A 16,959-nucleotide genomic window follows, 5' to 3' on the forward strand; every position below is an offset into this window, starting at 1 on the left:
TGTCCTGTGCTACCATACAAAGTAAGGACTGCCTGTAGTTTCTAATCTTCACTATGATATCTCCCTTAATCTGTAAATTACTTAACATGTTTTTAAAATTCCAATATTAGGTTTCTTTATTTCTAATCTTATTGCACTGGGGTGCAGGGCTACAGTTTGATAAGCAGTTCTCTGAGATTTCCTGCTTGATAAGAATGACATCCTACCATCACTAACTACAGGGTTTACACACACACACATCAAACATGCTAACAGTGTGTTCAAATCTATCCTTAATTGGTTTCGCCTGCCTGATAAATCAGTTTCTGCAAGAATAGTATTAAAATAGCCCATCATGGACTTCCGGCCAAGATGGAGGCTTAGACGGACACGCTAGGTCTCCCTCTACAACTAGAGAGGAATACAACTACTTCAAAACAAAGGATAACTAGAAATTCCAGAAAATAAAACTACATGGAAGTCCAACATATGAAGTTATAAACCAGTGGTGCCATTTGGGCAGGTAAGAGTTAAAGAGGGCAGTGCTGTTTGCGGTCGCACCCGGAGCGGCGGGCGGCGAGGAATCCCGGCTGCGCAAGCCCCTGGCGGTGCGCGACCCCGGCGAGGAGTCCCGGCTACACAAGCCCCTGGCGGTGTGCGACTCCGGCGCTGGGGAGAGCGGCCGCCGCATTGCCTTGAACAGTGAGGCCCAGGGGGACGGGAGGACGGATCCCGGTCTCCTAGCTGAATAACTGTGTGAATCCATCTTGGACCCCCGCCCCCAAAGAAAGCACCACAGGGCTGCGAAATAGGTCGCGGACAGGCAGGCGCCGGTCGCTGATTTGTGACGCCAAACGGCGCCCGCCGGTCGCTGGGTCATTACGAGTACACAGGCACTGCCCCCGACAGCCGGCCCAAGAAAACAAAACGCATCTGTCAAAATGAGGCAGACAACTATAGAAATACCGGTGACACAACTCACCAGACAGCAGATAGAGAACCTGACAGATGAACAGATAAGAAACCTGTCAGAGGCTCAGTTCTGGGCCATTGTTATCAGGTGGCTTACAGAATTCACAAAAGAGCAGGAAAAAGATAAGAAAGAAGCGAAAAAATTTCATAACGAAAGGAACAAAACCGCATACGAGATAGAAGGTGAGAAAAAATCCAGAGTTCATTTCAACAAACTGGAATATGGAGAAGGAACAAGCAGTCAACCAATGCAGAGAGAGGAAATGGGAAGCAACAATGAGAGGATCAGAAACCTCTGGGACAGCTATAAAAGGCCCAACATAAGAATCATTGGTTTGCCAGAGAATGAGGAAGATGAACTAGAACTTGAAAAATTGAGTGAAAATATAATAAAGGAGAACTTCCCAGACTTGGGGAAGGGAATAGACTTGCAGGTCCAGGAAGCAAGGAGAGTTCCCAAGAGACTGGACCCAGGGAGAACCACTCCAAGACACATTATAATCAAAATGTCAAAAATTAAAGATAAAGAGAGAATCTTAAAAGCAGCAAGAGAGAAGAAAAGAATTATGTACAAAGGGGTCCCAATTAGACTATCAGCTGACTTCTCAAGGGAGACCCTACAGGCAAGAAGGGACTGGCAAGAAATATTCAAAGTAATGAAAATCCAAAACCTACAACCACGAATACTCTATCCAGCGAAATTGTCATTCAGAATAGAAGGACAGAGAAAGTGTTTCCAGGACAAAATAAAACTGAAAGAGTTCATTAGATCCAAACCACTGTTATATGAGATGTTAAAGGGACTGGTTTAAAAAAACAGAAGCTAGGGAGATGAAACAAAGGCAAACTAAATAGGCAACGAGAGTGGAAAAGGAACTGTGGGTACGGGATGCATATTGAGGGGAGGTCAACAGGGAGGGGGAATGGGGAAAGGGAGGGAGATGATATAGGAATTGGGGATCAAGGTAGGAGGGAATGGAATAGACGGAGAGAGGTTGGGAGGAACTGTATGCACAACTAATGGACATAATCTAAAAGGGGGGGACAACTGGAGGGAGGGGGGCCACCGGGTGGAGGGGAGCAGAGGGAAGGGAAATTGGCACAAATGTAATATTTTAATCAATAAAACACATTAAATCTGAAAAAAAAAAAATAGCCCATCATGATGGTGGATTTGTTCACTTGCTAAAGATCAAATTCTTAGGTGGTTCAACACAGGCTTGTTGAATGAAAATAAATCCAGAGCAACAATTGTTTTTCTTTGGCACTTCTTTCACTTCTTTGGACTTAATACAAAACTACATGTAGGACAAGTATTTGAATCCTGGTTGATTTAGGAAATCTTTTCGAGAACAGCAAACTGTAAGATCAATAACACGAACACACTTACTACAAAAGGTGTAGGAACATATCTTGAAAAAAGGTACACAGGAACATCTTTGGCCAGAAAGACTGCAGCAGTGAGTTTAGCAAGCCTAAAAAGTAAAAATAAAAATAAAAAGATTTCACTTAAGTCTTACCATATTCCTTGAAAAAGAAACCTTCCACAATAAATGTTTCATATTAATTATTCTGAATATACAGTAACCTGATACAATGAATTCTTATAATCACTGGTTATTTAAGCTTCACGCTCCAACTTAAAAATGTTAAGTGAGATTTTTTTTTAAAGGAGCTTAACAAAAAAGAGAATTGACATTTTAATTTCTTTCTTTTTCCTCATTCATCCTTTGATGACCCAGAAAAGGCAAAAAAAAAAGGGAAAAACATGAAATGAGACTTTAATAAACACAATATGAATAATTATCTCCCGAAAAAAGTATCAGCATATCATGATTAAAAATATTCTAAAACTAATCAAATAAAACTACAGCGAGAAAATACAAGCTATATCATTACTCCTACTCAGTGCCTTTATCAAAATATACAGTCATAAAATAAGCCATGATATCACTCTAAATATTTTAAAATGTTACTCCTTTCTGTAAAAGCTAATGCTAATTTTTGAAATGCTTCTATTTTAGCTCTAAAATAAACATTAGCATGCGATCACATTTCTGTTTGATAGCTTCCTATTTCAGAAGTCCTACTACTAGAAAAAAAAAAAAAGAAAGGTTTTTTTCCAATCCCTTTTAATCTCTGAAACAATTAACACTGTACCTCTGGCTGCTGCAGCTGCTAGTTACTTGCCCCCGGGTATCATACCCAACGACAAAGCCTCTCTGCTTGAAGTCTGAGAAACATCTCTCAAGGTATTTGTACATCCCCTGAAGCAGATAAACACAAAACATTAGTTCCTGACTAATGCCTACAGTTTTCTACAACTTAAAATCTATTATTTTATGTGCAGTGTGCAGCTTATAGGCTCCTAGGGATCTGGCTTCTGCCTTTATGCCCTTATTTCCTGATGTGGGAACAATACAGATGAATCCTAAAAGGTGCGAGGACAAATATTTATTTCCTGAGACACACTTGATACCACAGAAATACCAAGTAGTAATGATTAAACCCAATATGATACATAAAACATGAGGAAAAAGAAAAAGATGGGACATGAGAGTCAGTAGCCTAAAAAAAATTTGTTAGAAGAGCCAAAAGACTTGTTTCTTGCCTTAAGGCTCTAGAGAACAGAATTTTGACCATTTTAGGCCTGCTAAATTGTAAGACTGAAGCTAATCAAAAGATTACATCTATTTACAACACAAACTTTTTTTTTTTAAAGATGTTATTTACTTATTTTTAGAGAGAGGGAAAGGGAGGGAGAGAGAGAGAGGGAGAGAAATTCAATGTGTGGTTGCCTCTCACGTGCCCCCAACCGGGGACCTGGCCTGCAACCCAGGCATGTGCCCTGACTGGGAATAGAACCGGCGACCCTTTGGTTTGCAGGCCGGTGCTTAATCCACTGAGCCACACCAGCCAGGGATCGACACAAACATTTTAAATCAGCAAAACAAACCATCATCAGAACATTTCTTAAAATGGCTTATTTCATTTGTAATTCCTTGGTTTTAAAATCTCACAGAAAAGAAAATCCCATAAACTAGGAATAGTAGCAGTCAAGAGTGATGAGAAAATGATTGAAAACATCATGACAATAGCTAAAACCATTTAATTATCTTATGGATGATTTGCTAACTTTAACACTTTCATTTTTAAATAGAACACTTTCATATTGTCATAGTTCTTTTAAAACCACTTTCACAAATGTTGCCACCTTTAATCCTCACAACAACCCTGAAAAGAAAGAAATGCAGATACTATTTCTATTTTTGCCTGTCTTTCAACATCTCTTCAAAAAGGAAGAGATGGTTGCCTGGCTGGTGTAGCTTAGTGAATTGAGTGCCAGCCTGCAAACCAAAGGGTCATTGGTTCTATTCCCAGTCAGGGCACATGCCTGGGTTGAGGGCCAGGCCCCCAGTTGGGGGTGTGTGAGAGGCAACCCATCTATGTTTCTCTCCCTTTCTCTCTTCCTTTCCCTCTCTCTAAAAATAATAAAGTCTTAAAAAAAAAAAAAAAGGAAACAATAAGATCGATGCTCCATGTAATGATTTGCCCAAGGCCATTCATTCAACTAAAACTAAGTTATACTGATTAATTAACAACCTACTATATGGCAGGCAATGCTAACTATGTGGCAGCACCAAATGAGGCCCCAGTGACTTCTGGGTCCTTCTTCCATGAATCTTTCAAGAATAATTATTCTTTCCAACCTATTCTCTATGAGTCAGGAATAGAGGGAGAATGCCCAAATTGGCTAGTTTCACCCACTTATTTCTTTTTTTATTTTATTTTAAATTTTTTAATTTTTAAAATGTTTTATTGATTATGCTGCTACAGTTGTCCCAATTTCTTTTCCCTCTGCTCCTCTCCTCCCAGTGACTCCCCTCCCTCCAGTTGTCCTCCCCCTTAGTCCATGCCCATTGGTTTTGCATATAGTTCTTCTCAACCTCTTCCTGTCTGCTCCACTCCCTCCTACTATGCTTAATTCCTGTACCATCTCCCTCCCTTGTCCCCCTTCCCCCTCCCCACTGACCTCCCCCCAATATCTTCCCCATACCTATAATTCTTTTTCCACTCTCGTTGCCTACTTAGTTTGCCTTTGTTTTGGTTCCCTAGCTTCTGTTGTTGGTTGTTGTGATACAGTTTCCATTTTAATGTTCATAGTTTTGATCCTTCTTCTAAATAAGTCCCTTTAACATCTCATATAACAGTGGTTTGGATCTAATGAACTCCTTCAGTTTTACTTTGTCCTGGAAGCACTTTCTCTGCCCTTCTATTCTGAATGACAGTTTCGCTGATCGAGTAATCGTGGTTGTAGGTTTTTGCTTTTCATTACTTTGCATATTTCTTGCCAGTCCCTTCTTGCTTGCAGAGTCTCCTTTGAGAAATCAGCTGATAGTCTAATTGGGACCCTTTTGTACATAATTCTTTTCTTCTCTCTTGCTGCTTTTAAGATTCTCTCTTTATCTTTAATTTTTGACATTTTGATGATAATGTGTCTTGGTGTGGTTCTCTCTGGGTCCAATTTATCTGGAACTCTCTGTGCTTCCTGGACCGGTAAGTATTTCCTTCCCCAAGTTTGGGAAGTTCTGCTTCATTATTTTTTTCACATAATTTTTCCATTTCTAGTTTTTCTTCTTCACGTTTTGGCAACCCTATAATTCATACGCTCGTTCACTTATAGCTGTCTCAGAGGTTTCTGAGCCTCTCCTCAAATTCCTCACTTTTTGTTTCCTCTTTCTGCACTGGTTGACTGTTTGTTCCTTCCCTGTGTTCCAATTTGTTGATTTGATCCCTGGGTTTCCTTTCCTCACCACTTACCTCATGTGTGTTTTTGTTCATTTCAGCAGGGCTAGCCTTCATTCCTTCCCCATCTTGTTCAAGAACTTTTGTTAGTTCTGTAAGCTGCCTTATGACTATAGCTCTGAACTGAGCCTCAGAAAGATTATCTATTTGTTCATCAGTTAATTCCTGTATTTCCTTTCTGGCCCGCTACATCACCAGGATCTCAATCATGATTCCTGCCATCCTGACCATTTTCGTTTATCTTTCCTTCTTGGGCGGGGCTGTCACATCTCCTACGCTATCGGGGGCAGAGCCCTGTGCACTCATCACTACTGGGCGACACTTCTCACCACATTGTGGCGCTTTGTGTGGGGGCAGGGGTCCAAGATGGATTCCTGCCGTTACTCTCCGCTGAGAGACTGGGAGCCTCCTCTTCCGTTCCCACGCCCTCTGGGCCTCACAGTCCGATGCAATGGGGGTCTGCCTTCCCCGGTGTTGGAAACTCGAGCTGACAGGTTTAGTCTGCAGCCAGGGGTGGTCCCTGGGTGCTTCTCTCCTCCCCTTAAATACAGGTGTCTGTGCTTCCCGTGTCCCGCTGCTCGTTGCTGCAGCTGCCGCCAGCAGCACAGCTTGATCTCTCTGCCCCGGCTTCACCCCTCCTACCCGTCCGGACGAGCACCACTTCTTTATAACGTCATACATTGGACTTCCATGTAGCTTTATTTTCTGGAACTTCTGGTTATTTCTGGTTTTGTGGTAGTTGTATTCCTTCTTAGATGTGGAGGGAGATGGAATGTGTCATTCTAGGCCTCCATCTTGACTGGAAGTCCTCACCCACTTATTTCTAATGATTATACTATTCTAAAACCTCACAGAAACCGGTATTGTTCTATTATTCTCTAGTATGAAAATCCATTATACTTTATTTTTAAAAATATTTTATTTATTTACTTTTAGAGAGAGAGGGGAAGGGAGGGAGAGAGCAAGAGAAACATCAATGTGTAGTTGCCTCTCACACACCCCCAACTGGGGACCTGGCCTGCAACCCAGGCATGTGCCCTGACTGGGAATTGAAACAGCAACTTTTTGGTTCACAGGGGCGCTCAATCACTGAGCCACACCAGCCAGGGCTGAAAGTCCATTTTATCTTATGCCCTATACTTAGATTCTTAAAAGGGCTAGGGTTGAAGAATCAGATTCCATCTGGCTTTTCCACTTCACAGTCAACTCCTGTAAAAATTTGCACTTCTAAAGGAAATGATTTTCAAACAGCTTCTCTGCACCCTTTTGTAAAGTCAAGGAACCTTCATTTAAAATTAAAGCTTATGAAGAAACTCAATATATAAAAAAGACTAAACTGAAGCATCTCTGGATGAGGAGATGGGAACAGGGAGGTGGTATGTATTCTACCTATTCAGTCATCTTGCCATCGCTTCTTCCCCATCCCGTGCATTAGTCCTTGGCTTTAGAGAATTCCCTCAGAACAAGGCTAAAGGTGATTTACTGTTTGGCAGTATCGATTAGAATTACGACTACAAACATTTCTCTAGTCCAGAACTATTTTTACTATATGCTAAATGTATTTTGCCTTCAAGCAAAGAAAGTATAGTTTCTTGAAGGAGAAGTAATTTGTTTCCAAAATAAGCTACATAAAGTGGGGAGAAATAAAATATATGCTATCATGTCATATATTGTCTTAAAGAACTCTCAAATGGATATGAGGAACCATGTTAAAGGAAAATATTTTAAACTAAATTTTCCAAATACTCTGGTTAACCTTTATCAATGGCCATATGCCGAAATGGGTAACCTAAATTTGTTTCTTTGTATTCACTGGAAATGTCAATATTAATTTCCTGGGTTTCAAATGCAAAGTAACACTGTCAAGTAGTTGACAATGGCAACCAAAATAACTCTTAATCAGAAATTTAGTCTGTGACCTTTAAGATATAGAAATGACTTCTATGATAAATCAAAGGTCAGTATTTAACACTTTTTACCTATAAGAGTGTACCTTCCTGGATGTTATTTTTTTATTTTTGTTTTTTTAGAAAGGTACTACCTAATTTATAAGGAAAAAAAATAGAGTGATAAAAAGTATACGTATAATACTTCATAATACTTACCTGTGTTGATTGTATCACTGTAAGGTCATTAATATAGCAAAATCCTGCCCCCATAGCAGAACGAAGTCCTGCAGTCCCAAAAGTCATTCGACAACAAAGACGATCTCGCAGTTCCTTGTTCATTCCATTCCGTAACAGATTTTCAATTTGCTCTTTTGTTTTGGGGTTCTATAAAAAAGAAGTATTAAAACTTAATCAGGAGCACAAGCAGAGTCCTAATATGGAGTGTTTCTGGAGAGCCAATAAATACTATGCATATATCATAAGGTTCTACATTCACTATAAATTCCATATTGCTACCTAATATTAGTATGTATAAAATAATACCTGGTGTTTACTGAGTCCCTAAAGAAGCCAGGCTCTATTAAGGGTGATGTGTATTTTCTCTAATTGTCACAGCGTTACAGAACGCGGGTCTCCAAAAATCCCCAGAGCCTGCGGGTTGGGGGATGGGGAAAGGAAACAGTTTTCAGAATGCCTTCAGGTGCCTGTGGCTAGTGGCTAGTGTCTTTGTTACGCAAATGGCTTTGGTTCTTCTAAGACCCAAGGAGATGGGAGGGTTTTGGACCACAGAATGGTACAGAAAGAGCACATAGAGTCTGTGCAAGGTTCTGTGAATGGTCACAACTGGTTACCATGCCCACTGCGTCACAGGATGCAGTCAGGGATTTAAAAATAAGTGGCAGACATTTTAGGAGGAGAACACCATGCGGCTTTGAAAGGAAAGGGAGAACTCCATGCGGTTTACAAGGAGGCTGGGAACACCACATGGTTCTGCATTAAAAGCTGTAGGGCACCACAACGCAGGCAAAACCTCCCCAATCAGGATCGACTGATTGACAGCTGCCGGTAAAGCTAAACTGTGTCTGGGAAGTAGGAAAATGGTATCTCTGACTTTTCTAAAATTAGCCTGGTTTGGTAGGGAGTGGCAAAACTATGTGTTTTTGTGTGTTTTAAAGAAAATAAGACTTAACAGCAAAAATCCGCAAATGTCTAAATCTATATAACCATTAAATAAACAATTCTTTTTCTTTTCACCAAACTCTGGTATTGAGAGTTATGATTCTGGTGGCAGGCAATCGGGCCCCTAATAAGTGAACAGCCCGTGGGTTCTGTTACAACAGTATTGTTTATTACATATTCAAGAATGTTTTTAAAACAAATTGATAAATCTACACATCCAAAATAAACCTCTTGGTCAAAAATGACTTCAATTAGAGTCTATATTAAGTTTTAAAAGAAATATAGAAGCTACAGGATACATGCCATAAAAATATGCCTACCAACTACCTACACAGAACTCTGCAATTCAAAATGACCAGATAAGCCTACTGTTCTTTTAAAGTCACAGAAACCCATTCTATTTTATCTATAGTAAGAGTTGACTATAAAAAGGTCTTAAGTGTTAAATGTGGACTTATTTAAGAATGAGAATAAATATTCAGTCCAAATATGGCCTGTGAGGTAGGACATGCCAACAACTATATTTTAGGATTTTGTATTTCATTAGCACATATGTAAACTTATTTTCATAAATCTCAAGGAGGACTAACTAAAAGTAGTGTACAAAAAATTATCATTTTCAAATGAAATGCAATTTAACAAGAACAAAACTTAACTGGAATTTTCTAGTATTTTCTTTCTGGGAGAGTCAACTATTAAGAAAATAAGGTGAATTGTAATATCTGCTTAGGTCTTCTAAATCTATAACTGAGAAAATGATAATGAATATTCAGAATGATAAACCAAGGCACTTGAAAGGTACTAAATATTAGAGCTTATATTGTACTTGAAAAATAAAAATATTAATATCTAATTAAAAAAAAAAGATTTTCTTGTTACAGTAGAAATTAAAGTAACCAGAGTGCATGCCACAACTAATGAGAAGCTGTGGGATTATGATTAACTGAAATTATAATTTGCTTAAAATGAATGGATGTTTAAATATATATTTATACGAGGCCTATCCAGAAGTCCAGCCACTGTTAATATAATGAGAATCGTTGCAGAGTTTGCTTGACATTGATATAACCTGGCAGCCATGGAGAGTGGACTGGAATGTGCATGTGTGAACAATGACGACTTCAATGTACATACTAGTCAGTGGGGGTGGTAGATGCCATTGAGTGGGCATATGTACTGTGTGGCTGTCACATTCAAAATGATTGAGCGAGTAGAGCAATGAATCTGCATCAAGTTTTGTGTTAAGCTTGACTATTTCTCCGTAGAAACTATTCCAATGATTCAGAAGGCTGTAGCAATGGGCAGCTAGTGATTGGCAGCTTCATCATGACAACACACCCACTCATGTATCATATCTCATGCAGTGTTTTTTGGCGAAACATCAAATCACTCAGATGGTTCAACCTTGCTACAACCCAGATTTGGCATCCTGTGGTTTCTGGCTTTTCCCAAAACTAAAATCATCTTTGAAAGGGAGGAGATTTCAGACCATTGATAATATTCAGGAAAATACAAGGGGCAGCTGATGGTAACTGGGAGAACTGTGTAAGGTCCCAAGATGCCTACTTTGAAGGGCACCAAGGTGTCATTGTCCTGTGTACAATGTCCCTTGTATCTTATATCTTCTTCAATAAGTGTCTCTATTTTTCATATTACAGGGCTGGATAACTTATTGACAGACCTTGGTATATCACCTAGACTCAAGGAGTCTCCATTTTATAAATGACACACACTGATAAATACATAAGCTACTTGAAAATATGAATAGCAGGCCCTGGCTGCTGTGGCTCAGTGGATTGAGCATTGGCCTGCGAGCCAAGTGTCACTGGTTCAATTCCCAGTCAGGGCACATGACTAGGTTGCACGTCAGGTTCCCAGTTGGGGGCGCGAGTGAGAGGCAACCATACAGTGATGTTTCTCTCCCTCTCTTTCTCCTTTCCCCTCTCTCTTAAAATAAATAAATAAACAAACAAACAAATAAATAATTTTAAAAAAAGAAAAGAAAGAAAAAAAAAGAAAATATGAATAGCTATTAAGAGAAAAATCTAAATAATAAGATTATCTGGGCTACTCTCTTATTATTTCAATGTCTAAGACACCACCAAATTTCATACAGAGGGACTTGGAGAGGGTTAATATTTACAAATGGGCATAAGAACAGAAAAAACTGAAAAAACTTCAGTACTGTAGAGAGTACATGGCACTGTAATACACTGTTAGTGACACTGAAATTTGAATAGTCCAATTAAGAGTTAAATTACACATGCCTTTTGGTCCACAGGTATCTCTGTCCTCAGCAATATCTTCAACTGAACAAAAGGATTTATTCATACAAGAATATTCATTGCAGTATTTCACTGGCAGTATTATCATCACACTGATGAAGAAATTAAGATTTAGAGAGAAAGCCTAGTAACAGTGGGCTAATATTGGCAGTCTAGACAGGATTTGAATCCAGGTTGGTCTGGTTCTAAAGCCTGTATCATCTCACTACAAATAGTTATGTAGAGTAGTTTAATAATACTTCTAATAAAAAATAACTCCAGCTACAGAGTAAAACAATATTCCTTTTTATTACCCCTATATAAATATTAAAATGATCCACAAGGCATGAATGCCATTAGGCTTCTGGGTATACTTCCGATGTTTAACTGCATAGCCACTAGAACAGGGCCTAAAAATTCCACTCTGTTATAAACATTACAACCAGTAAGTACTACCCTAATTCCTGGTTCTAAAAAGTCTGTAAATTAAGAGTTCCAGCCAAGATGGAGGTGTAGACAGACACGCTGCGCCTCCCTCCACAACTAAGAAGGAATACAACTACCTCAAAACTAGAGACAACTGGAAGTTCCAGAAAATTGAGCTGCATGGAAGTCCAGCAAATAAAGATATAAAGAAGAAATTCTCATCCAAACAGGTAGGAGGGGTGGCGATGGGGCAGAGAGGACATGGTGTGGTGGTGGCAGCAGTGGCGGCAGCAGCAGGTGGATGGAAAGCGCAGTCACATGTTTTAAAGTCGGGAGGGACACCTAGGGAGCGTTCCCTGCTCCTCACTGGACCTCACAGATTATGGTCCTAGCACCGGGGAAAATCAAGCTCATTGCTTCTGACTGTGCAGACCAGTGGGGGTTGGGGTGGAGGCAGAAACTGTCGGTCTCAGCGGAGTCTGCTTGTTTAAAGGGCCCCCACGGTCCTAGAATGTCCGCAGATCCACCCACTCTGGGAGCAAGGGCCAGAGCAGCAGCTAGAGAAGCGCCAATTTTGTGAGGAGGTTGGAGAGGGGCCTGGGAAAGGCGTGAGTGCTGGGCAGGTGGCATTGTTCCCTCTCGGACCCCTCCCCCACATAAGTGCCACAACGAGGTGAAACAGGTGGCCCTGTATCGACCAATCCCTAAGGCCCCACCCCTTACAACGAAACTGGAGCGACAGCTCTACCTGGGACACGGAGGCAAATAAACACAGGAGTCTGTCAAGATGTGGAGACAGAGAAGTATGGCCCAAAATGGGGAACAGATCAAGGTTCCAGTGGGAGAACTAAGTGACGAGGAGATAGCCAACCTAACAGACACAGAATTCAAAACACTGGTGATAAAGATGCTCACAGGTTTGACAGACATACTTGAGTAAGGCAAATGCATAAGAGAAGAAGTGAAGGCTATGCTAAGTGAAACGAAGGAAAATTCACACAAAACCAATGGTGAAGGGAAGGAAACTGGGGTTCAAATCAATGATTTGGAACATAAGGAAGAAAAAAACAGTCAACCAGTGCAGAATGAGGAAGCAAGAATTGAAAAAAATGAGAAAAACTTCACAAATTTTGTGAAGGAGATGGACATACAGGTCTGGGAAGCATGGAGGGTCCTGGGCGAGCTGGACCCAGAGGGGACCACACCGGGACACATCATGACTGAGATGCCAAAGGTGAAAGATAAAGAGAGTCCTGGGGGCAGCAAGAGAGAGGCACAGAGTTGCCTACAGGGTGGTGTCTATAGGACTATCAGCTGATTTCTCAGAGGACACTTCGCAGGCAAGAAGGGACTGGCAAGCAGTATTCAATGTGATGAAAGGCAACCTGCAACCAGGACTACTCTATCCAGCAAAGCTATCATTTGGAATGGAAGGGCAGATGAAGTGCTTCCCAGACAAGGTAAAGCTAAAGGAGTCCATCATCACCAAGCCATTATTTTATGAAATGTCAAAGGGCCTTACTTAAGAAAAAGATCAAAACTATGAACACCAAATGACAACAAACTCACAACTATTAACAACTAAATATAAAATATAAAAACAAAATCCAACTAAGCAAACCAGAATAGGAACAGAATCATAGATATGAGGATCATTTGAAGGGTTATCATCTGGGAAGGGGGAGGGGGAGAAATGGGGATATGGTGCAGAGATTAAGAAGCATAATCGATTGGTACAAAATAGACAGGGGGAAGTTAAGAATATAATATAGGAAATAGTGAAGCCAAAGAACTTATATGCATGACCCATGGACATGAACTAAGGGGGGTAGGAATACTGGAGGGAAGGTGGGTACTGGGCAGAGGGGAGCAAAGGGGAAAAATATTGAAACTACTATAACAACATAATCAATAAAATATATTTAAAATAAATTAATTAATTTTAAAAATAGTCTGTAAATTAGAGAAAAGTAAGTATGTGTGAAGACTCATGATGCATTAAATGTAAGTAAATATTTTATGATGCAACCACCAAAGATGTTGGTCCTGGCCAGCTCTGCTGAGTAGAGGCTAACTTGGTGTGTATCTAGCCAAAAAGGGGAGCCAAAGAAATGTGAACATACCAAAACCACTCAGCCTCCAATTTAACTTACATTCATTCTTTGTTAGATAAGATAGCAACTAGATTCAGGAATATATCATTTGCAGTGCTTGTATTGGTTTAGAATATAAGATTTTCAGATCTTCCAACACTATACTAAAACATTTCAATAAAATAATAAAGTCATTAAAAAATGTCTTTATTAAGCACTGTCTAGCTCTCACAAAACTCAAGATCTAATGAGGCATAAGATAAGTAAAAGGTCAATTACCACACTGAATACAAGTATTGGAACATGAGTAAGTTCTGGGTGCTATAAGTGAACATAGGATGTACTGAAGGGTAAAGAGTAGAGTCAGGAAAAGCTAATTGGAAGAAGCAGTATCTGATCTGAAAAGTGAGTAGGAGTTGGAGGGTGGAGGATAAGAAACAAGTTGGGGGTAGAGAGATACTGAGTTCAGTATTAAACTTAGTAAGTTTACAATGATATTTATAACTGATAGCCTCTTTCTAGTAACCAAGGACATAAAAACTAACCACTAGGTTGTATATGTGAAACTAATAAAAAATAATATTAAATGTCAATTGTAATTAAAAAATAAAGTGAAATAAAATAAAATAGGAAAATCTAAAACAAGAAAATTGAAACAAGATACCATTTTTCACTCCCCTAATTTTAAGTTTTTTAAATTATTAAGCCCAGTGCTAGGAAGGGAGGGTATATTAATTACTATGGCATAGGTAACAAACCATTCCATACTTACTAGCTTAAATCAATAATAATTCACTATCTCACAGTTTCTGTGGGTCAGAAATTTAAAAAAGGATACAGGATCGCCTATATCTGTCCCACAAAATCTGGGCCTCAGCTAGAAGACTCAAAGACTGAGGCTGGAATCATCTGAAGGCTTATTTCTTTAACATTAAATCAAAATAAGAATAGGTCAATGACTCAACAAAAAAATGAGCAAAAGATATGAAGAGTGTAAAAAAGAAAATACAGGTATATTTTAAATATATGAAAATATACTCAATCTCTTTATAAGAAAAATAAAAATTAAGACTAAAAATATAGTATTCTTTTTGACATTGACAAAGAAAAAATTGATACTACATTGTGAAGTCAAGAACTTGGGCAAAGAGGAACTTTTACACATTGGTGGTGGAAGAATAAATCGGTACACCCTTTCTGGAGAGCAATTTGGCAATATCTACCATATTTTAAAATGGACATAACTTGACTCATCAACTCCATTTCTAGGTATTGATCCTTTACAGATACTTGCACATATGTGTGAATGTTTGTGCTAGAAGCAATTCCCTGATTGTAATAGACAAAAATAAATAAATGCCTATTCAGTAAGAGACTGGCTAATTAGTATAGCCTATCAATTCAGTGAAATACTATCCAGCTGTTATAAAGAATGGTGCAGTTTTATATATACACTGATAAAAATATTTTAAGTGAGAAAAAAGGGCAAAGGGTAGAACACTGGCAGGATAGCATGCTACTATTTATATTTAAGAAAAAATAATTCAAATCTTACAAGAACTCTTTCCAGAGATGATAAAAAAAAGGTATATTCAAAAAAAAAAAAAGAAAGGTATACTCATCAGTTCTTTTTATGTGCCTAGCTTAACTCTGATAAAACCACCCATCAAAGATATAATTAGAAAGAAAAATCATAATCAAAGCTCACTACATAGGTATAAAAATATTAAATAAAATATTGTCTTTTCATATGTCTGTTGGCCATCTCTATGTCTTCTTTGGAAAAATGTCCTTTCATGTCCTCTGTCCAACTTTTTGATCAGATTATTTTTTGTTATTGAGTTGTATGAATTTACTATATATTTTGGATAACAATCCCTTATTGGATATGTCATTTGTGAATATATTCTTCCAGTCACTACTTGCCTCTGTGTTTTGTTGAAGGTTGCCTTCACTGTAAAAAAGCTTTCTGGTTTGATGGAGTCCCATTTGTTTATTTTTTTCCTTTTGTTTCCCTTACTCAAGGGGACATGTCCACAAAGATATCACTCAGACTGATGTCAGATAGTTTACTTCCTTTGTTTTCGTGAGCTTTATGGTTTCAGGTCTTACATTTAAACAATTCTACCTCTGTGTATTTATCCAAAGAAAAAGAGAAGACTAATGTGAAAAGACATATGCATCCCCTATGTTCACTGAAGCATAATTTATAATAGCCAAAGTATGGAAGTAACCAATGTCTGCTGATAAACACATAAAGAAGATGTGGGATATATATAAAGGAATATTACACAGCAATAAAAAAGAATGAAGTCTTGCCATTTGTGACGACATGGAGGGATCTAGAGGATATTATGCTAAATGAAATAAGTTGGTAGAGAAAGACAAATTCTGTAGGGTTCCACTTACATGTGGAATCTAAAATCAAAACAAAAACAGACTCATAGAAACAAAGACAAAAAGGATGGTTACTGAAGGGGACTGAGGGGAGGGGAGCTGGGTGAAAAAGGGAAGGGGAATTTAGTTAATAATAATAACTTTACACAGTGACAGATGATTACTAGAATGAGGTGATCACTAATACACTGTACACCTAAAACTAATACAACTAATATAAGATTGTATACCAGCTATATTTAAATAAAAAATAAATTTACCAAACCAAATCCAGCAATATAATAAAAAATAATATATCATGACAACATTGGATTTTATATCAGTATACAAGATTGGCATAACATTCTAAAATGAATCATGGTTATCTGCAATATTGACAGTTAAAAAAGAAAAATCATATAACAATCTCAACAGATTCAAAGTGCCTGTATTACAAACAAGGACTATATATACATTCAGTGTGTGTGCACTAAGATCCTGTTAAAATCCCCTTAGAGATCCTTTTAACTAGTTGGCTCCGTTCATTTCCAGCTGCTATAGGTACTACTACTGCTACAAGTTCACACATGTGTGACCTCTGGAGAACTGCCCCGGGATGATCAGAGCCAGCTTGTGCAGAGTACATGAAGGCTATACACATATTCCCCCATGGCCAGCAGCCAATGACTGTTTGGTGCAAGGTTATAACTCTTGTTATGCAATTAACACTTCAAAGGGCCAACACATCAAGCTGAGATTAAATTTCACCTGAAACCACATCATTGCTTAGTTCTTTCCCTTCCCTATACTGATTCCCTCACTCCCTTACAGGTTTCTCCAGACAGCAGTCTTTTTATAAATCATTTGCACAAGAATCGTAATCTCTGCTTCTAGGAAATTCAACCTAAGATATATATATATATATATATATATATATATATATATATATATATATATATATATATAACAAAATGT

The 16,959-nt window shown here is 38.6% G+C and overlaps 1 protein-coding gene across 1 annotated transcript in view; it reads right to left on the reverse strand.

The window, feature by feature from the left end:
* Positions 1–16,959, reverse strand: part of PGM2L1 (phosphoglucomutase 2 like 1) — a 52,635-nt gene that overhangs the window by 24,021 nt on the left and 11,655 nt on the right. Inside the window, exons 2-4 of the mRNA XM_090265463.1 lie at positions 7,863–8,030; positions 3,112–3,218; positions 2,342–2,426 (exon numbers count right to left, since the gene is read on the reverse strand). Of these exons, the coding sequence (XP_090121589.1) occupies positions 2,342–2,426; positions 3,112–3,218; positions 7,863–8,030 (360 nt within the window). The remainder of the gene's footprint in view (positions 1–2,341; positions 2,427–3,111; positions 3,219–7,862; positions 8,031–16,959) is intronic.

This window comes from Furipterus horrens, unplaced genomic scaffold (assembly GCF_987537825.1).
Source record: "Furipterus horrens unplaced genomic scaffold, mFurHor1.1.pri manual_scaffold_2, whole genome shotgun sequence".
In the NCBI taxonomy this organism is placed as follows: domain Eukaryota; kingdom Metazoa; phylum Chordata; class Mammalia; order Chiroptera; family Furipteridae; genus Furipterus; species Furipterus horrens.